This window comes from Pseudorca crassidens, chromosome 1, assembly GCF_039906515.1.
Source record: "Pseudorca crassidens isolate mPseCra1 chromosome 1, mPseCra1.hap1, whole genome shotgun sequence".
In the NCBI taxonomy this organism is placed as follows: Eukaryota; Metazoa; Chordata; class Mammalia; order Artiodactyla; family Delphinidae; genus Pseudorca; species Pseudorca crassidens.
In genome coordinates this window covers 27,024,852-27,050,289 of record NC_090296.1, presented here as the reverse complement: position 1 = coordinate 27,050,289, position 25,438 = coordinate 27,024,852, and the positions used below count along the sequence as shown (strand labels likewise).

Genomic DNA, 25,438 nt, shown 5'->3' with positions numbered 1-25,438 from the left:
TAAGTCTTCCGTCTGCATCGGAAGACAAACGTTTTCCCCTGAGAACGAGCCTGGCAGTGAATGTGGGTCCAAGTGGCCATAGCCCCAGTCATCAGCATGGGAACTGGTCTACAGCCCTGCCTCTCAGCAGGGTTATCGGACTTCCTAGCAACTACACTCACCGGAGAAGCCCGTGAGTGCTCAGGCCTGATTAGAGGGAGTGCTTGGTGGCCACACTGGCCAGGAACCCAGAGCACAGAAGTTCTCAGATGAAACTATGGATAAATGGTCTGTCAGTCAGACAGTATCCGCCTAAAGTCCTACTCATAACTCTCTACCTTCCTAGGGGCACTCTCATAATACAGACATTCCTCTAGAGAGAATGTCTTAGTCTAAACGCGTAACTCAAATGGTGGGTATCTTAGGCATCACTCATTCATTCACTCATTCATTCATTCATTCAATCAGTTAGTCAGTCAACCCACACCCAGGAAAGTCTTCCTGTGTGTCAGGTATTGTGGTAGCACTGGAGATGCAATGGTGAATAAGACGAACACATGTCTTTCCCCTCTGAGACCTTATATTCCAATGGCAGGTTATTCGTGGAAATGTTTGAGGTCCTGCATATTAAACGGGCTTTGACTTCAACAGCCTGGGTACCCTTAGCCTCAGAGTTTCTGTTAACCTGGAGAGTAAAGAATTAGATCTAACGTGAAGAGGCAATTCCACTTCATGTTTTTTTAAAGTTGGAGATGGGGAAGTTCTAAGGGTGATGAGGTGCCTGTCCCTTACCACCAGCAAGGGGCTGGGCCTATCCATCACTCTTCTGGAAGCGGGGAGCCTCCCCTGAAATTCCACCTAAATCAGTGCGTACAGGTAACCAGATCATCAAAGGTAGAGGACCCTTGTGTGATCAAAGCACGTGGTCTCCAGATGGCAGGATGGGAGTCCCCGGGGTGGTCAAGAGCTCACCTGGTTACTTGTTGGACGTTCACAATTCTGTCGTTTCTCCACAACTCTCCGGAAACTTTGCCCTGTGGCTCAGCTTTCAGAGATGGGCTGGACCGCCCTGGGGAGGCTGCCCCACTTTTGCAGAAACTGGGGCAACCAGTGTTTCTTAAGAGACCCCCTCAGTATCCCAAAGACTGGGGCTCATTTCCCCAAGAAGAAACTTTTTCAGACAATTCAGCCTCCTAGGAAATCTTTCTAGAAGAAGCAGAGACAGCAATGCCCCCATGGCCTTTTAATCTTGGGCAGTTCTTCTGTCTGGAATGTCACCCCCTGAGCTTTTAAAAACCCATTATGTGCTGCGAGTGGGCCCACTGGGCCCTGCCTCACCAGGCACAGGTGACGCTGTCCCAACCCCTCACCTGCAAATCCTCCCCCCACCTTTCCCGGCTCCAGGAGCCTCCTGCGTGTCCCCCAAGAAGCCTGCCTGGCCTCTGGGCTAGGAAATCTCTGTCTACTCCCTCCCTTCCTCCTGATCTGGCAGGAGGCATGGAAACTTTCGTGGAAAGCACTTGTGCTGACGAATGCTCCCAAGTCAGGACTTTGACTCCAGCCCTGACCGGGCCAGGGGCTCAGGGATGTGGGGCGGGGCCTCTCCTTCAGGGGTTCAGGACCTCCTGCCTGTTCCCCCCCTTGCTGTCTCTGCCGCCGACCATCACTCCTTGGCTCTCCGGTGACACCAAGTGACTGCTCCACCACCAGAGAAGTAACTGTCTTCCACACTTTCTCTCTTTTTTTGTCCTCCCTGCCCCACCGTCTCCTCCTGCCCTTTATTGTATATTTTTCTTCCCCCCTGCCTTTCCAGTGCCCATCTGTGTAGTCTGCATGGAGCTCTGCGGAGTTGAAAGTCTAGAGCCTTTTGCTGTTTTGTTTAAGACCTGGTTATGGTTGTGGGATTTTTTTTTTTTTTTTTTTTTGTCAGCTGCCTGTTATATCAATCACGGAGTCGGGATCTATTTATAGGTTGGGAGTACTGTGTCCTTAGTCACAAAGAGACACAGACAGGGGACTGTCAGCTGGTGCCGGAGGAGCTGAGCAACAAGCCATCAGCAACTGGAAACAGCTGAGGGAGAGACCCTTCCCTGCCAGCCCTGTCCCCTCCCCAGCCCCAAGCATGTAAGTACCAGACTTCTCCCTCCCCTCTGCCCCAGACTCTGCCCTGGACCTTCCTGTCCTTTTTCCCACACATCCCCCCTTCTCTCTTTCTCTCTCCCTCTCTCTTTTTAATGGATAAAAATATCTCGGCATGCCTGCTCTTTCATCCTGGGTTTCGGCACCATTGAGCATCTCTGGGTGGCCCAGAGGAAAATGTTGCCTCTCACAGACTGTCCTGGGAAGGTCAGAGGGACCCGGAATGGCTGGGTGGGACAGTTATACAAACTCATTTAGAATCAGTACGTTCTCTTTTATTTTTATTTGTTTTCACTGAGAAAAAGTTAGTAAATCAAAAGGGCAAGGGAAAGTTTACATGCGACTCAGCGGGTGGTTGTCTCCCAGCATAAAAACTTTTATTTGCTGGCAGCTCCGGCACAGGGTGAGCTGGGAAGGTTCCAGAGGGAAGACCCATTTCACACAGGACAGGTGATGATGGAGGACTGCCGGCAGGTTCGGGCTGAGCCCAAGAGCTTCCAGGTTCAGGGGGAGTCTTGACAGTCCCAATGGCCAGCTTCTCTATAGCGCCTTAAAGGAAAATGACTTTTTTTTTTGCTGCACAGGGCAAGTTTGCTTTGAGAAGTAGGGATGAGAGCTGACAATTTGTCCGGCCTTCCGGGCTTTCGTTGGTTCACTGATTTGGTGTGTTTTCTTCATCCTGAAAGGGGAACTTGGGCGGAGGGCAGGTGGGGAGGAAGAATGTCTGAAAGAACAGAAGCCAGGTGTGGAGTGCCATGGAGCCCTTGCTCTGCATCCTTCCCGAAGGAAGAAACTTAATATCACGATCCTTGTCAAAGCCATGCTTGTTTCAGACACTCAGAGCACAGGCTCTGTGAGCACACTGGAGGCTCCTAGAGATGGCAGTCCCCAGGCATTGTCCACTGGTCCACACAGCTAACATGCCACCAGCTTCCTGTGGAACATTTGGGACTTTAGTTTCTGGAAAATGCACCAGAGTTAACTAAAAATGCTACACTTGGGGAGATTTGCTATATATTATTTACGAAGAAATAGTAGTACTATTTAGTAAATAATAAATTTAGTAAAATTTAATTTACTAAATTTTGAAAAAGAATGGGATGATGCTTAAGGTATGTGATATACAACTTTTAAAATGCATCTCTTTTTACGAGTCAAATAGTCCCTGAGTTTCTATTTACTAAAACAATGCTTACCATATACTATATTGCTAAGCACTACTTCTTGGCTTGTTTGGGAAAACAGTATCCTAACAAAACAATCTTCCCAACAATTTAAAAGCATTAAACAAAGCAGACATGTCTGGCTTGCTTTTGATTAAAAACAAAATTGTTTTGGCAGCAAATCTAACGATGAAAGTTAAATAATATGGACACACACATATATTTAGAGAGGCAATTTGGTCTCATTTTTATTTTGACCTTTATGAAACTTTTGCTTTCCTTCTCTTGGTTCTTTGTTTTTACCAGTATTTATTTAAGGTTATTAATGCCTTTAATCCATTCATTCATTATTTTGGAGGACAGAATGGGGATCAAGAAGGAATAAGAGATTAGAAAGTACAATTCACATGTTCACTATATTCATGGGTAGAGAAATTAGAATAAGGAGTTTGGTGTAAAATCGGGGGAAATGTCACTATTTCAAACCTAGTAGGGAAAGTAAAGTCCCAGAAATTGAGAGGAAAAAAAAAAACAAACAGAAATTGAGCATATTATATACATAGCATTATTATTTTCTCTATCCCAAGGACTCTGATTTAATAAACATATCCTGCAAGGTTTCCCACAATAATACTGCGGTGGGATTTGGTGGGTGAGCATTAATTAAAGCTCGAGTGAATCCAACGATTGAGACCTTGCATTCAGAAATCTCAGCAGTCAGCTGTTGGCAAAATTGAACTGTTAGGACTTTCTGATCTCAATGGCTTTTTAGGAAAAGTGTGACATTTTTAAAACCTTTTCATACAAGAGCAAACTGTTCCCTCCCCTTTTCAACATGCACCCTGGAGCCTGCTGGCCGGTGATTAAATGCACTGGGAGAGAGTCCCGAATTTCTGAGCAAGTCCTATGTTCTCATTGGCGTTAACAGTTGAGAGGGAAGAATATTTGTTGGCACATTTAGACAAGAACTGCTCCTTCCTTTGGCCACCTGTGGCTGCTTTTAGGTGGGATGGGGGCTTGTTTGGCAGTGTGATGGAAGGCCTGGCTTTCATCCTCAAGTTCAAGATGTGGCTTTTCCCCTTTGGGCTTATTTATAGCGATGCAGTTGGGGAAACTTCAATGTATTTGCATAAGGCAGCCTCTGATTACTTAGTTTCTGCTTCAGTAACGATTCATTTTATGTGGACCAAGCTGTCGTCAATCTCATGTTTTCCCCAAACTGATTGCTTACATGCAGTTGGTCACAGGGCTGTCTGTGACTTCAGGTCTGTGAAATCTCACCCATCCCACCCTCATCTTTGTTTATTTCTTTGACGTAAAGTTGCAGTTGCTTGTGCACATGCTGTCGTTTTATGTGTTCCCCCTCCTCCCTTAAGCTTGTGGAAACCCAGCCCCGACCTCCTCCCAAACTGGGGACATTGGGGCCAAGGAGCAGGTGCTTCGGACGCAGCAGGCTCAGGTACAGGACCGTCAATCTCGAGGAAGAAGGAATCGCAAATACCTGGAAAGCGCTCCCCTCATTCAAACAATTTTCCAGAGCTGAGGTCTCTCCAAATATCCCACAAATAAAAAAATGGCAGCTGGCAGGATTTTTCAACCACGGGCCATGTACAACTCTTTCTCCCCATCACTTCACCTCTACACTGTATCTGTCCATCTTTTTCTTATCTCTACTTTTACATTTCATTATCTTCCTGCGCGCTGTCGCTCTCTCTCCCTCCCTCCTCCTTTTCCTCCCCCCTCTCGCCTTCCCTGAAAAACACATTTCTATCTGGCACAGAAAATAAACTCAGATTGTGGGTAGTTATGTTAATCTAATTCAATCCTCAGCGGGTTAAGAGTGAAATTCTAATCGTGGAGCTGTTGAGGGCTTTTTTGTTAATGGCTTGGGGATTACATTGAGTTAAAGGCTCATTTCCTAATCAAACAGAGAGGGAGAGAGTGACTCCGAATATTTATGAGTCTCCCAGTGAGAGTTTAAACATTCAACTCCAAAAGCAGGGTTTCTGCAGGAGGAAAGAGTTAAAGCCCCTCAGGGCTGCTGGGGGAAAAAATTAAACCGGTTAAGCCATCAGCACTTTCAGGCTGCTGTACAACTTGGGCAGAGTGGAAGGCGGAGGGGAGAGAGGGGAATCATTTCACGATTGAAGATGGAAACTGTGACAGAAGCGCCGAAAAAAAGTCCCCCGTAACAGACACGGATCCTGGGTTCACCAAGGGCCTGGAGGGCCTGTGTGCCTTCAACTCCCCCAGTCAATTCTCCTCCAGTCCGGAGGTGAGCTCGTGGAGACAGGAGAATGGCTCAATTTACCAGCAGCGAGAGAGTTCCCCCAGCTGCCTGGTGAAGCTGGCGGGCAGGAGTCTCCCCCACTTCCGTCCTGTCTCTGAAATGCTGAGGGCTGGCTTCCCCTTCTAGAGCAAGTTCACATCCCCACAAGCTCCCCCTTTGCTATGTCATCGGTCTGGGTCCCTCGGTCCCTTGGCTTTGCTCTCTGCACACCAGGACCTCAAAGCCCATCTGGATGGCTGTACCCAGGAGAAAGCAGGTGGAGAACGCCCATCTCCAGCCAGAGAAGGCATGGAGCAACTTGACCAAGGTCAAGCAAAGTCAAGGCCAATCTGAGGTCAGGAGTCTTAAGTTCTGCACAAGCGTACGATAGAGGAGAGGGGAGATTCAGAGCCATAAGGCTGCCAAAAACGTGCCCTGGCTCCCCCAGAGTACAGTTTCCTTCCCCAGCTTCGGGAAAAAGGGCAGGAATCCCTTATACAGGAGGATTCTGACTGCTCTGTGGACACTTGGCCTTTTTTCTCCACCAGCCAAGTGAGCAGTTTCTAGTCCTTTCGCTTGGGTCTTTTTTCCTGCTCCACAGGGTCAGTCGGCAGAGGCTCTGGAAGCCACCTTTCTGTCCACAGGGTCCTTTTGTTCCCCTCCAACCTGGGCACTGATCTTTCTCTTAGTGCTTCATGCTCAGGGGCCGTGAGGCCTCTTGCATTTGCCCTTTCTCGAGTCAGGGTGGCGTTTGTAACTTGTCTACACCAGCTCTTCTGCCTTGCTTACCTGGTTGGCATCTTCCTCTTCTTGGGGCCCCAGCTGATGTCCCTCCATCATCTCATTCACCCCTATGGGGCGATTGCCCCCATGGGTCTCCCTCACTGTACCAGGAACCCCCAACTGCAGGGGCTACGTGACATTCCCCTTTGTAAGCCTAGCTCATCCTTGCTCATTCCTGTCCTCCTGCCCTGACAGGTGCCTCCTGCGGACGGCACGGAGCTGTGGTTAAGAGCGTACACTCTGAGTCAGAGAGCCAGAGTTCAAGTTCCAGCATCACCTTTTCTCAGCTGTGAGACTTGAGCTCTTAATCTCTTAAGGTCTCGATTTTCTCATCTGTTAAATGGGGATATATAGAGCCTACCTCATAGGGTTGTCGGGGAGATGAAATGCATGTGAAGTATTAGCCCTTTGCCCTATTAATAAGTCTTAGCCCTTTTATTTGCTCAGCACAGAGCAGTCACTTCTGCACACATCATGTCACACCACTAAAAACAGGTCCCTATGCCTCCCACTAAGGGGCTATATCCTAGTCAGCTTGGACTGCCATGACAAAATCCCACAGACTGGTGGCTTAAGCAACAGAAATTAGTTTTCTCACAGTTCTGGAGGCTGGTCCAAGATCAGGGTACCAACATGGTTGGGTTCCAGTGAGGAAACTCCTCTTTGTAGGTCATCTTCTCATTGTGTCCTCACATGGAGGAAAGAGTGAGAGCTCTGGTTTCTTCCTCTTCTTAAAAGGACATTAATCCCATCATGGGGGCTTCACCCTCACGACCTCATCTAAACCTAATTACCTCCCAAAGACCTCACCTCCAAATACCGTCACATGGGGGATTAGGGCTGCAACACACGAGTTTGGGTGGGGACACAAACATTCAGTACATAACAGGTTATTTTCCCTGAATTTTGGTGAGCAGAGTCCTGTGTCAGCAAGACTTCCAGTTTCATCCTCCAATGGGCAATTCCAAATGGAAATCAGAGTTCAAGGCATATTGGGAACATCCTCCCTGCAACCTAAAAGGAACTTGGGGCTTTAAACCACTCTGGGAGAGCAGAGGATGTGAGCTGGGCTTCAGGCAGCAATCCTAAGTCAGGGGAAGAAGGCTTGACTCTTTTCTGCTCTGCAGAAACGGAGTTTGGTGAACTCTCTTGGCCTCACTCACATTCCAACGAACAGCTTTGATCTTGGGTCTCTGAGTCATCCTGCACCCCTCTCTGCCCTACATTCTCAGATGGCAGTTCAGGCTCTACCCTCACAGTAGGCCAGGCCAGTCCTGGCTGTCAGGCCCACTGGGCTGTGTTTTCAAGGCAGCAGGTGCCTGCTAGAGTCCTCTCTCTCAACAGGGTCACTTGACCAATGAATCCAAGAGCCACACGGGTGTCATCAGAGTTCCTGCCAGAGGCGTGCTCCCCTGGGCTGCCTGCAGTGCCGATGTCCTTGACCCTCCCTGTGTGTCTTTGTAGAGACTCTAGGCAGCAAGGCAGTGAACCCTCCTCCTTTTCTCCCCCCCGCTGATCAGGGGATCGGAGTATGTATGCAGCGCCACCCAAACTTGCAAAATGCCCCATGTTCCTCTCCCCGCCTCCTCTCTGCTCTCCCTCCTAGAGCTGGAGATGACAGTACTAAACACTTGAATTGTCACCGCCTCCCTTTTGCCTCCTTGCTATTCAGCTTTGGATGCCCCCGTGCCAAGCACGATGCCTGGCATACAGTATGTGTTCAATGACTGCACGCGAAGTGAATTGCATGGAGCCTCTCCTCTCAAGGGGGCACTCCCAACCCGTTCATTGTAGGGAGGGGGCAGTGATTTGAAGTTATGAATGTCCAGCTGCCTTAACTACCTCAGCTCGTAACCCGTTGACCATGGTCGTTGCCCCTACCCTTCTCTGTCCCTCCTGTCTTCACACTCCTCCATCCAGGAAAAAAAAAAGAATGAGGTGTGTCTTTTATGCACATGTGGTCAAACCTTCCCCGGAATTTTATGCTGTTCAGTAAGGAAGCTTTGTCTCAGTTGATGTCAGATTTAATTGCTAAACTGGTACCTCTCCTGTGATGCTTTCCCTCATCTGTCACGCCCTCCCCTCTCCCCTCTCCGGGCTGTACCTGCTTCCTCTGCCTGTTCTCACTCTGGGGTCCACATCCTCCTCCTTTGCTTTAATCACGCTGGTCCCGGTTGGTGCACATGAGAGGGAGACCCTCCTTCTGAAGTGCTCCAGAGTGTCTGCTGCCATTAGCACAGACAAGGCTTTCGAAAGGTGGCAACTTGGGAACATCATCTTAGGCACTGGATTCTTCCCAGCACAGCATTTCTGCTCTTTGGGAAGTCAGGGGAGAAAAGCTCAGGCCGCAGAGGGTTAAATGAGAGCAGTGAAAAATCTAGGCGTCTCTTGGGGGCTGGTCGCTGGCTGAGACAATTGATTAGCTTGGCTTAGTGATCTTTCTAGCAATATTCAGGAGTGAAATTATTGCTGATTAGACCGTGTGTGTGTGTGTGTGTGTGTGTGTGTGTGTGAGGGCTCACAGCAGTGAGGAGGGTAGGATAAGATCTCAGAAAGCAATGTTATGGATTGTTTGCTCCTAAATCAGTCTTAGGAAGAGACCTATCACCCCACGTGTATCTGCAGTTATATTAGAACTCTGTGTGGGTACGAGTCAGCTGGAGGGGCAGGATGAATTGTGCACAGAATCTCCCTGGCCATTTTCTTTTCGACTCCCTGTGACGTTAGAATTATTCTGAAATAAAAAGTTAAAAACGGGGAATTCCCTGGCGGTCCAGTGGTTAGGACTCCACGCTTCCGCTGCCAGGCACCCAGGTTCGATCCTTGGTTGGGGAACTAAGATCCTACAAACTGCGAGGTGCGGCCAAAAAAAAAAAAAAATTAAAGACCGAAGTCAACTGGAGGAAAGCCCACTGTTGAGGGCTGCTTCTGTCTGTGGCTCTAGTGGATAGAGGGCCAGCCGGCTACCCTGGGCAGAGGCAGGTGCCAGGCGGGTTCAGTCCAGTTCACTCCCAGATCAGTGATAATTATTGAGATGCACAGGCTCTCAGGGCCTCAGTTCCCTGCATCATAACATGAGGGATTGGACGAGATCTCTTAGGCCCTCCAGCTCTAAAAGTTTACATTTTAGAACTGTTCGTGGTGGACCTGGTTCATGGTACTCCTGACATAACAAATAACTGCAGCTCAGACTGCCTGTGTCCCTTCTTTTTTATTTTTATTATTATTTATTTTATTTATTTATTTTTGGCTGCATTGGGTCTTTGTTGCTGTGTGTGGGCTTTCTCTAGTTGCGGCGAGCAGGGGCTTCTCTTGTTGCGGAGCACGGGCTCTAGGCGCGCGGGCTTCAGTAGTTGTGGCGCACAGGCTCAGTAGTTGTGGCTTGCGGGCTCTAGAGCGCAGGCTCAGTAGTTGTGGTGCATGGGCTTAGTTGCTCCGCGGCATGTGGGATCTTCCTGGACCAGGGCTTGAACCCGTGTCCCCTGAATTGATAGGCAGATTCTTAACCACTGCACCACCAGGGAAGCCCCTGCCTGTGTCCCTTTAATGCAAAACCTTGGGCCCAGACTTGGCTTTGGGGTGCTCTGTGCCTTTACCAACTCAGTCAGTCCCTATTATCTATCATCTTTTTCAGCCTGTTCTCTATCCTCACCTCCCTCTGTCTGTGAGTACACCTGGGCGATGAGTGGAAAACTGGTCAGGCCTTCTTTTTCAAAAACAAATATTGTATAAACTCTGCATTTTTAATTTTGTTTTCAGTTGGTGGCGACCATGGTTTTATACCTCTGTGGTCCTAATATTCCTCCCTCACAATCTGCCCCAGAAGTTGCATCCGGGCCTCTAGGTGTCTGGAGAAGCCCCAGTGGCAGGGCACCTGCTGCTCCTTGGGGTTTGCTCAAACCCTTAGGTGGGAGCACAGTTGGGATTTGGGAAGAGAGTTACCAAACAGGGTGACCTTGGCAAGTCCTTAACCTCGCCCTACGTTCATTTCTTCACCAGCAAAAGGGGCTGAAACCTGCTCTGAGTGCCTCATGAGATTGGCGTGAAGCTAAAATAAGAATCAGAGGGCAAACGTTCCTTGAGAAAGGGCAGTGCTTACCTATTTTAGACTAACTTATTCTCCTGCACGGTGACTCTGTGCAGTGGTTGGGTGGTGACGAAACGAGCGATAGAACCATGCTGCCAGACCCATGTCCTCTTGTACTAGTTGTGACCTTGGACAGGTTGCCCACCCAGTCCACTCCACGCTCAGTTTCCTCATCTGTATAATGGGCATGGTAAGAGCATCTCCCTCGTGGAGTTGTTGTGAAGATTAAAGGAGACCCACGTAAAGGCCCTTGAACAGTACCTGCTAGATAACAAATTCGGAAAGCCATTGTTGAAGATGATAACATCTTGGCTGTTGTCATCATTTTCTAGAGTCCCATGCCAAAAAGGCCAAGACGCAGGAAACGTTCAAAGTTTCCCTACATTCCTCCCAAAGCCCCTCTGGGTAACTTACAAATGCAGCAGAAGGTGCTACTCTAGAGGTGATTTAAAGACATACCGGGTCCTCTGCAATTCCCTGCACTTCCATATCCAGTAACCAAGTGGGCATTGTCCCGGTGCCTGCCGGGCTTTGGGGTGATCTGCCCAAGCCTGTCATCTGTCATGGAAATCTGTTCTCCATGGCCTAGCGTACATGGCTGCTGAAGTCCAGGTGTGAGGTTGGAAATGGTTTAGTTGGGTTGTCTTGTGTGTCCGTAAGTGCAGTGAAGTCACTAGAGTGTGTTTTCTGCGCAGGGCCAATTCCTCCTCCTGTACAACGTAACTGAGTGGGGATTGCTTATTTTCCATATATTTGATGGTGCATATTTAGGGAGTGCTTAGCAAGGAAAGAAAAATGGGAATAGGTAAGAGCAACTTCTGATGTCTCCAAGGGGGCCCGATTTGTACATTTCAAGGGACCTGTAGAACCAACGTCACCTTCTTAGGGGAAAATTCCAGATTGAGACTTGGGACCAGCCTGTGTGTTTGTGCACACGTGTCCACGTTAAGGGTATCGTGGTCAGTCATCCCGGACTCTCTTCTTTCCCCATCTCAGGCTGAGAGTAATCTTGAAGGAACATGTAATTACTGTCTACTCTAGGGCACTCAGTTGGGAACACCCTCATGTAATGACTCTTGAGTTAATTCTGCCTTCAGATGCCCATCTGCTGCTGCTCCTTTGGAAGTCAGTGGGAACCAAGCACCACATGGAAAAAAGGTCATGAGACGGATATTAGTCCCTGCAAGGTCAAGGTTTACTCTTGGGCAACAGAAGTAGTGTGGTGGCATCTTTCTCATGCAGAACCTTCACGCAGATCTCTGCCCTTAGGGATAGAAGCTTCGAAGCAGAACCAGCCATTAATCGAATGAGCAGTCTTGGTGGATTTGAAGAGTCAGCAGCACTGATAAAGGAAAGGCATTCGGAAAAATTCTAGAGATAGGATTGTAGCACTTATTTAAAGTTTTAAAACGTGCAAAGATGCTGTGCATCACCATTTTGAGGGAGGGGGATGAATTTGCCTGATCATTGAAGGTGGGGAATGGGGTAGAGGGAAGGCAGGTGGGTGCATTGTAATGAAACCTGCAGAATTTATTTGCTAAAAATATCTGATATATTACTTTGAAATATGACACTCTACTGATGCACTTGGACACTGTTGTGGAGGCCACCAAACTGCTTACGGAAATAAAACTGATTTGTGTGGCAGTATATTGAGTGAGGCTTTAGATTCGTTTCCAGGTGCCCATACTGCTCCTAGCTCTGCCACTGTCTCATGACTTTGTACAAGCGACTTGATTTCTCTCTGCCTCTGTTTCTTTATGTGTAAGAGGAATTGGTGGACTAGATAACTTCCAAGTGCTCCTCTGGGTGCAGCTCTGAGCCTCCCCAGTGCCCCACCTAAACAGTGATCATCTTGAACCACAGCTGTTTGTGTGGTGGTTTCCCTTCCAGAATTAAAGCTCCAAGGGCAGGAACTGGTGGTCCCATTACCCAGCACAGTGCCTGGACATGACAAGCACCCAACTTGCCTTTGAAGGTACTAATGAAAGAACTGACACAAGTAAATGCCAACTCCCAAACCCGGTATCAACTTGGCTGTTTCCAGAAATGCCACAGGCCTGGCTGATGGTTCTTAATGGCTTGAATTTCCACCCTCTGTGTCCTCCCTCATTGGTCAGGGGTGGTGGTTTGTGCCTCCATAGTGTGAACTGGAAAATCTTTTAGCAGCATGTAAATTGAGCTGCCTAAAACCAACCCGCTGAAAACACCTTTTAGGAATGACATGATTTCCCAACTGCCATACCTGCTTCTTTGTATGACCATTCTGCTGTCTGTTTCTGTTCTTTTTTCCCTCTCTCCATCATACTCTATTAATTTGAAAATATTACATTTGGAGACTTGCTAAATAAAGAGACCTCAGAGCACAAAATATCCCTTATCCATTTTCTGGGTCCCTATGTGCTTCCTTGTAAAGATTTTTTTCTTATTTTTTTACTAAATGGCCTTAATTTTATCACTAATCTCTGTGTGACAATTCTTTTAGTGTCTAACAATTCTTTTACTGTCTAACTTATTTCTAAAATATTCTCCCACAAGAGTCCCCAACTCTACTCTTATTGATCCCTTGTGCCCCTTTCACTTCTGTCTTTGCTGTTTCATAAAACTTATAAAGTGATTCCTTTATAAGTTGGACCCTTGATCTCAGTCCTTTCCGAGTCCTCCACCAAAATATCCCAGGAGGACGGTTCTGACAATTGGACTTTCACAGTTCAGGTGGTCTTGGGTCGCTGTCATTTCCATACTGAGCCTGGGGACATGCTTTGTTGTCTTTCCCCTAAAACTCATATTTTCTTTAACCAGCAGTTTTCCCATTGCAGATGAACCACATTACGAATTTAAAGCCTTAAAAACATCTTCAACATCACTCTTTTGCGCCATATTGTGAAGGATTCCACTTTTCTTTTCCTTCTCACCACATGTCAACAATACCATTACCTGGTACCTAAGCGTGACATTTCCTTGAGACATTTCTTTTCAGTTTCCTTACATTGTTGCTTACTGCTTGCTTTGTTTCTTGGCTTTTTCATGTGTCCCACCTCTGCAACTACTCTTCAGAGTACGGGAGAAGAAAAGAGGCATTTATCAAGGGCCCATTGTATGTTGGAAACTTTACATAGTTTATCTGACTTGGCCCCTGTAACGACTGAAAGATGTAAGTATTATTATTATTCCCGTTTTACAGAACAGGGGTCAGAGGCACTGAGGACCTTGCTTAAGGTCACCCAGGTAGTAAGCTCTATGGTCTGACATCACCCTCCGCAGAATACTGCAGGGCTAAGTGCAAGCAGGCAACCAATGAAAACCACACCAGTACCCTTTGGTATCATTTACATCAATATTGAACTTGTTCCAACATTTGCAAAGTTTTAGTGTTTTTATTTATTTTCTCGAAAAGTGTCAGATGTGCCCCTTAACGGACTTGTCAAGAGATCCTACAATTCTAGCTTTTCTTCCCCAAGTCCCTGCATCCTTGGAAATAGTACAACACAGATGCTTCCATCAAGGGAGTCCTCTGTTAATCACCCTTAGCTCTCCTTTGCCACTACCAACAGTCTTTCCCCTACATCAATTTTTTAAACCTCTCCAGAGGAACTGGGAACCCTATTGGTAACAGGTGGACCTAACCTGTGGCTAAAATGGGTAGACTTTAAAAGCTCCCATGATGCGGGGTTCCTGTTTCAGAAAGCACGTTCCTGTTCCTCCTGCTTTATTCCGACCGTTCCTTGCCTGCTCCCCCATCACCTGTCCCACTTCTGCCTTTATATCCTCCCTCCAATTAGCCCATAGACAGGGTTTTCATTGGCTTTACGTTTCCCGTTTTGTCTTTTCCCCCGCCTTCCTCTAACCACACGTCCTCTGTCTTGACTTTGTCTGCTGAGAGCTACATCTAGTTTGTAAACCTGACACTGGTGCTGTCCCCCTCTCCCGCCATCAGTATCGTCCTGACTTCCTGTAGGATGTTGTGTGTCCTTCCCTCTTGTGTGAGCTACACCAACCATAATCCACCACACTTTTTTTTTTTTTTTTTGAGGGAGTGAGGTGAGGGAGGAGGGGTCTCTCGCCAATGCCAACGCCACAGCCTTGGATGGCTGGACTTGCTGCCTAGTCTCCTGTGGTCTTTAGTTCCTCTTCATCTGCCCACCTTGGCTCTTGGGATGCCAATCACATTCCAGAGCAGAGTTATAATATCTCCCCACCTTAGATGGAGTCCAGCATGCGCTCACTGTTTAGGACAAAGAGTTTATCGTCTCCCTGTCTGTGACCTTCCGTGGGTACAGGTTCATCAGGTTTCCGCCTTTCCTCTGGCTTCCCTTTCTCTTAAGGGGCCCTCACAGCCTACAGTCTGCCTCCTGAATACGGTGGGTAGGGGGCGATGGTGCTCACTTGTCGGGCCTTTGCAATGAAATGCTAATGGGTGTTTGATAGTCACTGCTACGATTTCCAGTGTTTCATGTTTCCCCCTTGTCCCCAAGCCACGGTGTCACATTGAGAACCTATGTGAGATCATTGAAGCTGTTTAGACAGTCAGCGGAGAACTTTTCTGTCTCTGAACTACTCGCTTGCCTTGGAGACTTTGTTTCCTGCCTTGTCTGAGGTTCTTAGGGTCTCTAATTCCCCATCTCTCTTTTTGTAGGGAGAATATGAAAGTCTTTCTGTGTGTGTTCGGCGGGCGGGGGTGGCGGCAGCATGTTTGATGTGACTGTCATTGCTCTTGGTGGAGCCCACTAGGTCCTCAGTTGCCGTGTGAACTGCAGGACCTGTTGGTTTCCTGAGTCGTAGCCTTAACCCAGGCTCTGCTTCCCCAGATAACAGTGACCCAGAGGAGACCGATAGTATTCTCTCCTACTTCTGGGGCCTTTGCAGATCCAAGGCCAGCATCTTCCCCAGGTTGGGTGAGTCTGCTGCTTAGCTGTTGCCTCTTCATCCGATGGGTGTGCAAGTGTCTCTGCTTCGCCGTTTTGGCATTTACCTTGCTTGGGGTTCCACCATCACCTTGGCAGTTTGGGGAAGACTCCTGAGAGATGGGGAGGAGAGTGTCTTTGGTCAGTGTCCCTAGAAGCAGAGCCTGAAATGGAAATTCTGGGCGAGAGATGTATTGAGGGAGTGCTGTCTGGAGACACCTGTAGGGGAGTGAGGAAAGAGAGAGGGGGGAGGGGAGGAAGCTGAGTAAGTGCGTGGATTCAGGTGAGGTCTAGCTTCAGCCTGATCCCACGGGGCGCTCTGGAGCATGAATTATACCACAGACTTGTCCCACCTTGAGGCAAGCATACTGGCCAGGTGCATCTCCATGTCAATCAGGCATTGGTTGGGAACTGCCCCGAGGTGAGTCAGCAACCTCCCAGACCCTTCTGGACCAAGGGGGCTCCAGTGGTCAAGGGCGATTCTCAGGAGAAGGCTGCAGCCCTTAGCATCTTGAGACGGCTGTACCGGGGGTGTGGGGGGCAAAGGGATCTGAGCAGAGCCACAACAGCATCTGCCACAGACAGACTGTCCGAGTGTGGGCCTCTGTCTCTCCACCTCCACTTGGAATTTGACGGTGGGCTTCCATCACTCTCCAACATGAGCCCAGGGAAGAGCCATTATAAAGCACCTGGGTGTAGAAGATGGCAGGGTACAAAGACAAGGACTCTGAAGATGCCAATGCCCAGAGCTGCGTTCCACTTCTCTCCCTGCTGGTTGTGCTCACCAAAGGCAGAGGAAGAGAGAATCACTCACCACCTCATGCTTTCACTCTGTGGGAGCCGGAAACAGAGTAAGAAATAGCCTCTTCCTCTTGCACAGAGGATGGTTTCCCTCTAGGTCCCTTAGGTGGAATTAAGAGCCTCCCTACAGGAGAAACTTTTGGCCTTTGATTTGCCTAGAGCCAAAGGAAAAGATGGGGTATGTAGGCATTACCTGTTACCAAGCAGCACTTTACGGTAAATCCCCTACGTACAAACAAGTTCGGTCCGAGAGCGTGTTCATAAGTCCAATTTGTTCATAAGTCCAACAAAGTTAGCCTAGGTACCCAACTAACACAATCGGCTATATAGTACTGTACTGTAATAGGTTTCTAATACTTTTCACACAAATAATACATAAAAACAAACACACACAGAAAATAAAGAAAACATTTTTAATCTTACAGTATAGTACCTTGAAAAGTACAGTAGTACCAGCTACATCACCGCTGCTTTTATGTTGCTTCCGGACATCCTGGGCTTGAAATAAAGATACTGCACTACTGTACTCTGTACAGTACTGTAAAGTACACAAAAGCACAACTACTTTTAGAGGATGCACACACGTGACAATATACGCCAGACACGTGAACTAACTTATGTGATTGGACATGCGAACGCACGTTCGCATCTTTGAAAGTTCGAAACTTGAAGGTTCGCATGTAGGGGACTTACTGTATTATAAATGGCCACGTGCCTGGCTCTGTGTGGAGAAAATACCGAAAGATCAGTTCTTGGATTTTTTTTTTTTTTTGAGTTTGAAATTAGTTGGGGGGGGGCGGAGTTGCGAGGAGGGGCGGATCACCTGCATACCTGTACTTGGTTGTAACTCATCTGGCTACCTCAGGGGAAAGGCCAAGGGATGTGTGTAAGGAAAGCAAGTTGCTGCGGGAGGAAACCACGAGTGCCGAAGGACCATGCTTAGAGTACGCAGCCAGGGTCTTTGTGTGTTGTTGCATCTGATGGCCACGGCAAACCCTGAAGGACTTGTTATCTCCAATTTACAGCTGAAGGAACAGAGGCTCTCACATCAGCCTACCTGAGAGCACTGCAGACCTATGAATGGTAAAGATGAGTTTCAAATCAAGCCTGGTTCCCTCTCTATTCCGTGTTACCCCATCCCTAAACCAGGAGGGCTTGGGTACCCGATTCTGGGAACACTGTGGTCAGGCCCCTGAGGGTATGCTGGCCCAGCGACTCCAGGTTGCCCAGTTCATCCCAGTCCCCAAGGGCTTGATGCTTCTCCCTCTTGAGCTCCTCTGCCCTTCTCAATCCCCTCCTCTCATCCACCTGCCGTCACGCACACCCATCGTGCACCCTCCCCCCGAGCCTTATGCCAAACCACATCTTCTCTGTGATATTTTAAGATGTCTCCTCCCCGGAGCCGCCCTAGTGATATAAAGCCCAGTAAAGTACCCCCATTCCGCATGTCCAGCACCCATCGCTGATTCCCACAAGGTGTCCGTGCACCCGGAGCCCACAGATGTTCACGGCCGCACTCATGGATACAGGCGCTCGTTCTGTGTGCCAGCTGCTCAGCCCTTTTGGCCACACAGCTTGCGGGATCTTAGTTTCCCGACCAGGGATTGAACCTGGGTCCTTGGCAGTGAAAGTGCCAAGTCCTAACCACTGGACCTCCAGGGAATTCCCTGCTCCGCCCTTCCTACGTACCCACTCAGAATGCCGCCCACAGGCCTGTCCCCAACACCGCTCTGTGCTCTGCACTATCGAAACGAAAAGAGAACTTCAAGACACAATGATGTCCCCATGCTGAAGGAGCCTACCTGGTGGGCCGATGCCAGCATTGGACTTAGGGCAAATCTGGGTTCCAAGTCTGGCTCTGCTGTGTCTTCAGTTCATGGTCTCAGGCAAGTTAATGTGCCTCTTTGCACTCAGTTTTCTCACATGTGCAAAGGGGTTGATCAAACCCAGTCTCATGGGGTTGGTGTGAGGGTTAAGTGAGGTGAGGCAAGAGGAAGCACGGGCTCGCGGCTGGGCTCAGGAGCTCTGCCCTCCTCATGGCTCAGTGGCTAAAGTTCACGGACGATGAGTACCATAGGGTTTTCATGGACACAAAGCCCCCAGGGTAGGGGCAGTTCTGATGGTAACAATATTAGTCTAATCTGAAATTCTGCTGACTCAAGAATTTGATCATAGACGTGGGAAGAGGGTAGGAATGAGGTTTGCTTTGCAAGACGTTTCCACACCATTCCTCACTCCTCCTCGACCCTTAGGACCCCATGACACATTTAAAAGGCCACACAGCTTTCGTCCCTGGCTGTACCATGCACAGAGTGGGGAAAGAAAGCACTTTCCCGCCAGCAGCTTTTCCGAGCACCTGGCACGTTTGCTTCCCTGGGTGGAGGGAGGACTCGGGGGTGCACGGGCCACCATCTGCTGGAGCCTCCGTGCCCGGGCCCAGCACCAGCCCGGCCTCCGGGACCCCAGCCCCAGCTTTTGGCAGTTGTCTGGGCTGGGGGAGCCCGGGCTGGGTGACCTCGCAGCTGTGCCTTCAGCCCATCGGGGGCTTGTGTTTCTGTGTCTCTCTGGGGCCCATCCTGGCTGCCAGGCAGAGGGCCCACTGTCCTTCAATACCAGAGGCTCTCGTTGCCCGGCCTGTGCCAGCAGCTGGCAAAGGATCCTCAACCAAGAGGCCCTCTCGCGTCCGTGGCTGCCTGTCCCACCAGGGGCATAGGCCCCAAGTCAGCGTGGGTCTTCACCAGCTTTTCCATTTCTCTCTGACAGGCCTGGAAACTCCTTAAAAAATATCCATTCTCACATGAGTCAAAGGGGAAAATCGTGCAGATGGCTCTGAAAGCAGAGATACCTGATAAATTGTACTGAAAGGATATTGACACTAATCTAGGGATGGGTTTTTTCCTAACCTGACTCCATGGAAAATATACAGCTTGTGATGATGATGGAGGGCGGGGAGAAGAAGGAGGAGGAGGAAAGAGAGGGGGAGAGGGAGGGAGCAAGCACACACCATGCTTGGCGCCCTAGTCCTGTTGTTCCTTCTCATACACAGCAGCCCTAGGAAATAGGTGCTCTAATTTCCCCCATTGTACAGATGAGAAAGATGAGGTCCAGAGGAGTTAAACCATTTGTCCTAGGCCACACGGCTGCTGAATGGCAGCACAGGGATTTGAGGCTGGCCTCTCTCTAACAGGTGTGCTTTCTTTTTTTTTTCCCCCACATACTTTCATATACATTTTAATATTTGAACCACAAGTATATATTATATATTCAAAAACTTAAAATTTTGTTTAAATTAAGCGGTTGATAGTTGTGTTGCAGTTTTCTTTCTTTGTTTGCCAGATTTTTTATTGTAAAATACACATAACATAAAATTTACTATCTTTACCATTTTTAAGTGATAAGTTCATTCATATTTTTGTACAACTATCACCACCATCCACCTCCAGATCTCTCCTCATCTTGTAAAACTGAAACTCCAGAGCCATTAAACAATAAATTCCTATCCCCGCCCTCCCCCAGCCCCTGGCAATCATAGTTCTACTTTCTGTCTCCATGAGTTCGATGGCTTCAATTACCTCATGTAAGTGGAATCATACAGTATTTGTCTTTCTGTGACTGGCTTAGTTCACAAAGTATAACGTTCTCAAGGTTCGTCCATGTTGTAGGATGCATTAGAATTTCCTTCTTTTTTAAGGCTGAATTGTATTCCATTGTACGTACATACCACTATTTGTTATCTATTCATCTGCCAACGGATGCTTAGAGTGCTTCTTCGTCTTAGCTATTGTAAATAATGCTGCTATGAACAAGGATGTACCAATAACTCTTTGAGACTCTGCTTTCAGTTCTTCAGAAATTGAATTGCTGGATCATATGGTAATTCTATTATTAATGCTTTGAGGAACTGCCATACTGTTTTTCACAGTGGCTGAATTATATTACGTTCCCACCAACAGTCCACAAGGGTCTAATTTCTCTACATCCTCATCAACACTTGACTTTTTCTGGGTTTTTTTTTTTTTTTCTTGACAGTAGCCATCCTCATGGATGTGAGGTGGTATTCATTGTGGTTTTGATTTGCATTTCCCTAATGATTCGTGATGTTGAGCATCTTTTCACATGCTTATTGGCCGTTTGTATATCTTCTGTGGAGAAATATCTATTCAAGTCCTTTGCCCATTGTTTTAGTTGCGTTGTTTGGGGCTCTTTGTTGCTGAGCTTCAGGAGTTCTGTATATATTCTGGATATTAATCCCTTATCAGATATATGATTTGCAGACGTTTTCTCCCATTCCGTAGGTTGCCTTTTCACTCTGTTGATGGTGTCCTTTGATGTATGGAAGTTTTTAATTTTTATAAATTCCAATTTGTCTCTTTTTCTCTCTTGCTGCCTGTGCCTTTGGTGTCATATTCAAGAAATCATTGCCATATCTAGTTTGCCCTATGTTTTCTTCTAAGAGTTTTATAGTTTTAGGTCTTACATTTAGGTCTTTGAGTGAATTTTTGTGTATGGTGTCAGGTAAGGGCCCACCTTCATTCTTTTGCATGTGGATATCCAGTTTTCTCAGCACCATTTGTTGAAAAGACTGTTTCCCTATTGCATGGTGTTGACAACCTCATAGAAAGTCATTTGACCATATTTGCAAGGATTTATTTCTGGTAACAGTTATACTTTTAACAGCCATTCCTGCACTGCATTTCAACACTGTGCAATGCTTAGTGGAATTATGGAATATCAAAGCTGTAGGAGACCCCAAACAAGTCATGAATACTTCCGCATTCTGTAGGTGGAAAAACTGAGGCCAGTGGTCAGAGCACTCTCAGTCTAGTGCTCAGGCCAATACAGGACTCTGTGAGGGTCCTCACCTCCTGGAGTGAACTGCAGGGTTGCTGGGAGACTTTTCATGCCTTTTAGCAAATGCTCCATTCTGTGGGCAAATGCACTCATGTGTTTTAGAAATCAAAATCGTAGAATGTAGAGGCGAGTGAGGAAGCATCAGGAGTTGGCCCAGCAGTGAGGTGTGCTGGATGGAAGGCCACTGAAACCCCCCTGAGTCAGGGTCCAGGACCACCATCTTCTGGATGACTCTGGATGGTACCCCCCGATCCAGGCACAGGAGCAGCAGGCAGCCTAAATAGCCTGGGTGTGTACAGATCCTAAGTTTCTCCATGGCCCAGGCCCCACTTAGCCCCCAGCACACCTCCTAGGCTCCGCCCTCACCTCCACCTCCCTTCTGCCCTTCACTGCCCTTGAGTCCCAGTTGCTAGCTCTGTTCAAATACTCTATTTTCCTGAACACAGGCCAGGCTGAGTTGCACTCCTGTGTCCCAGCTCACACAGACACATTTACAACTGTTTATCCCCTTCTCAGAGAAGCCTTCCCTCACGCCCCCTCTGGTAGAAGTCACCTCTCTGGCCCTGGTGCACCATGGACCCTGTGCCCCCTTCTCCACTCTCCCTGGAATTAGAGTGACGTGTCTTCCTGCCAGAGCTGATATCTCTTGAAACTGTGTTGCAAATGTTCAAAAGACTGTCCTAAAGAGATGTGTGTGTGTGTGTGTGTGTGTGCGCGTGTGTGTGTGTGTGTGTGTAATCCTCAGTGCACACAATAGCTGCTCAAAACACTTTCGTGAATCCAGTTCAGAGAGGGAGCAATGAGTGAAAGGTCCGGTTGTGAAGGGAGCTGCCGGCTCAGCGTGGGCCACGGCTGGGAGAGTGAGGGCTGGGAGAGTGAGTCGGGGGCTCATCGCCAGGGTTTTACGGTACTCAAGCAAAAGCAATTGCGTATTTGTTTGGCCACCATGCCCCACTAACTCCAGTGTAAAATTGGATTTTCATTCTGGGAAAGGGGCCACCGATAAGCTTGTTTTCCCAGGGCCCAGGAAAGAGTGAAGAGAAGGAGGCGGTTCCCAGCTGAAGAATAAATGATCAAGTCAATTTCAGGTTTAATTTCCCTTTGACCTCATGTCCCTGACTGTCACTGCCGCCAAGCAGTGCTGGTGCCAGCAGGTCACCCCTGCGTGCCAATTCCCCATCCCTGTCCCTCTGCAGGGAGCTGGAGGCTGTGTGTGCCCCTCCACACTAGCTGTCGCAGCTGGAAACAGCTGTGCGCATCACAGACACCGCTCAGCCCAAGCCAGGCGCTGACCTGTGCAAACACAGGAGGAACTACAGCCACGCATAAACAAATTAGCATCCTTTAAAAGGTGAAAAGCTCCATAAGATGTCTGGGTTTTGTTTACGGCTTCGAGGTGGGAGTGACGGGGAGTCGGATTAAATCACTGGGGTGCGCATGCGGTGCTGGCCCTCCTGCTTCCTCTTGCCTCCCCCCACCCCTCGGGCACGCGGACACAGCCCTGCCTTAAATGGCCGCTGCGTCCGCCCTGGTCCTGCCGTTGTTCCAGCCAGCCCGGGTCCCAGCAGGTGTTCCCTAATTAGCAATCTCTTCATTTCCAATCAAAGCACAAAGCGGCCCCAAAAGCCTGTCTTTACGAGGGAGCCAGCAGCGGCTAGGGATGTGCGGGGGGATAATTGTCTTCGCCAGTGGCGGCAGTAAGCGGGTTGGCTAATTCATTATTGTAATAACTTTGCTTGTCCTTGGGGAGGTGGGGTGGGGGAGGGAGGAAGGGTAAGGGGGGAGGGGACTGAGTGTGGCTGAAGGTGGGGCGGGGTGAGGGTCTGGGGCAAAGGGGTGGGGAAAAGAGGAGCGAATGAACGATGCACCTGCTCGCTCGGGTCTCCCCGACTGGCTGGGCACCCGCTTCCCACGGCGGGTGAGTGACATGGTTTGTCAGCCCCCAGCAGGGCAGCAGCCACCAAGTGGCAAGGCATCCAGACTTTCCACGGCGCAGGGAGGGGCCCTGGATTCCGAAGAGGCTCTGGGCTCAGGGAAGATCACGCTCCATTACCCTCTGGGGCCTGAGGGGCTGAGGCTGGGTGGTGGGGTCCCTGGAGCCAGGCTTCTGTCTTCCCAAGGGCTGAACTCTTGGACCTTGACCGTCATCCAGCCTGGACACAGTGGCAGAGGGTCGCCAGTTAGAATGCCCCAAAGAGCTGCCTCATACTTCTGTTGGCAGAACGGTGTGGATGACAACTCAAAGACCCTTCCAAGTTTGCAGGGGCCACAGAGGTGGCTGAGTGCATCCCTAAAATGAGGCTGAGGTGACCCCAGGTCGGGTTGCCCCCTTGCTCTCTCTGGTGCACTCTCCCTGGCCCATTTCTCCCACAGCGAGCAGGGCCTGGGAATAAAAGTTTGGAGAGCCCCTCCCTGGCAGCCCCGTGCTGGGTAGTCAGGTGGCTTTGTGAGGGATTCAGAATTCCAGCTGAGCTTCCATCTGAAACCAAATACAGGTAGAGAGGCAGGAAGGGAGGGTGAGCCCAGTGGGAGAAACAGCATGGGCAAAGGCACAGGGGGAATCCTGGGACTGGGGGTGAAAAGCGTCAGGTCTGTGGGAGGGGGGATGGGTGAGGGGGCGTGCTGAGGACTCCCGGGAAATTCTGGGAATGGAGGGGGAGGCCGGCCCAGGGAGGGCCTGACTGGCAGCCGAGGGCTCAGTCTTCATCTCTTGTGCCCCCAAATTAACAGCACAGCAGCCCTGCTAGAGAGCCTGCAGATGGCCTTGCCCTACCCTGGAGGAGAGGTGTTAGGGTAAACCCTCAGCTTGGGACTCAAGGGAAATGGCCTGGACCGGAGCAGGGACCTCCAGGGGGCCAAAGGGAGAAGGACAGGCTTTCCCAGACTCCTCCCTCTCCCCTGCAGCTGCAATCTCACATCCGCCGGGTGGAACTTGTCAGGGGACATTAGAAATGGACCAGCCCTCGCCTGACCACTCACTGGCCTGCCTCTGAGCTGAACGCTTCCCCTGGCTGTAGTGCCCTGTGGTGGCCACCCAGTGGCTAGGATCGTGGGCTCTGGAATCAGAAGGCCTGAGGTCACATCCTGGCTCCATCCGCTATTCACCTTTGCGTGCCTCAGTTTCCTCATCCATAAACTTGGGATGAAAGAGTCCCTATCTCATGTGAGTTAATACCTGTGAGGTTCATAGCACAGAGCTGGCTGTGGTGAGGACTCCAGCCATCTAGTGCCTGCCCTTAAAGACATAGGGGTGGGAGTAAGAGGTACAGACTACTAAGTATAAAATAAATAAGCCACAAGGATATGTATTACAGCACAGGGAAGATAGCCGATACTTCATAATAACTATAAGTGGAGTATCATCTTTAAAAATTGTGAAGCACTATGTTGTACACCTGAAACTTATTTAATATTGTAAATCGACTATAGCTCAATGGAAAAAAAAAAAGACATGGGGTGGAGAGGGGGACGTGTGAGGGTCTGGGGAGGGAGCTTCATGGCCCTGCTTTCACCCAGTTTTCTTCCTTGCTTGTGAAGCGGGACAGGCGAGGCTGTACTGGGACCCTCCAAGGTCTCAGGTTGAAGGATGATGGGAGGGGGTGAGAGGTGGGACGGGGGTGGAGGGGGCGCTATTGTGCTGGGCAGCACCCTGTCCTCTTGTCCAGGGACTAACTGGGAGATCTTCACATTGACCTGGAGACGGAGGCCCAGCCTTGTTCCCTCTCAGCCCTGCCCCTGTCTCTGTGCTTCTGATGGAGAGGAGCTGCGGCGGTTCCTAGACCCTGGGGGGCAGGGGGTGAGGGGTGACTCCCTGACTGTGCTGACTGGGAGTCTCCCTGGTCCTGGACTTGGTCTGACCCCCGGAACAGAGTTTAGAAGGCCTGATGCCCAGCCCCCAGACCTCTCAATAATGGTCATTGCCTTTTTTTTTTTTTTTAATATTTATTTATTTATGGCTGTGCCAGGTCTTAGTTGCAGCATGCGGGATCTTCGTTGCGGTGTGCGGGATCTTTAGTTGCGGCGTGCAGACTTCTTAGTTATGGCATGTATGTGGGATCTAGTTCCCCGACCAGGGATTGAACCCAGGCCCCTTGCACTGGGAGCACGGGAAGTCCCCCGATGGCCATTGCCTTGGGGCACTGTGGCTTTGGTCCCTGCCTCTCAAACTAGCTTAAGAGTCAGAAAAATCAAAGAGCCAGTCTTGCCTATACCCCCTGCCCCCGCCAATTTACAGATCATTCTTTCAACAAATATTCATGAAGCATCTATTTTGTGCATAGCGGGAGAATCCAGTGTTACACAAGTAAATAAGAGGATGGTTGGGGCAGCCTCTCTCTGAGGATGGAGACAGCCTCTCTGAGGAGGTGACATTTCAGCTTCAGCCTGAGTAACTGGGAGAGAGCTAAATTAGGATCTGTGGGCTAGAGCAGTGTTATCCAGTGGAAATATAATGCAAGCCACA

The 25,438-nt window shown here is 49.1% G+C and overlaps 1 protein-coding gene across 1 annotated transcript in view; it reads left to right on the top strand.

Annotated features, from left to right (window-relative positions):
- Positions 1 to 1,613: 1,613 nt before the first annotated feature.
- The window catches only part of ESRRB (estrogen related receptor beta), a 174,586-nt gene continuing 150,761 nt past the window's right edge, over positions 1,614 to 25,438 (top strand). Inside the window, exons 1-2 of the mRNA XM_067729811.1 lie at positions 1,614 to 1,693; positions 1,951 to 2,103. Of these exons, the coding sequence (XP_067585912.1) occupies positions 2,102 to 2,103 (2 nt within the window). The 5' untranslated portion in view covers positions 1,614 to 1,693; positions 1,951 to 2,101. The remainder of the gene's footprint in view (positions 1,694 to 1,950; positions 2,104 to 25,438) is intronic.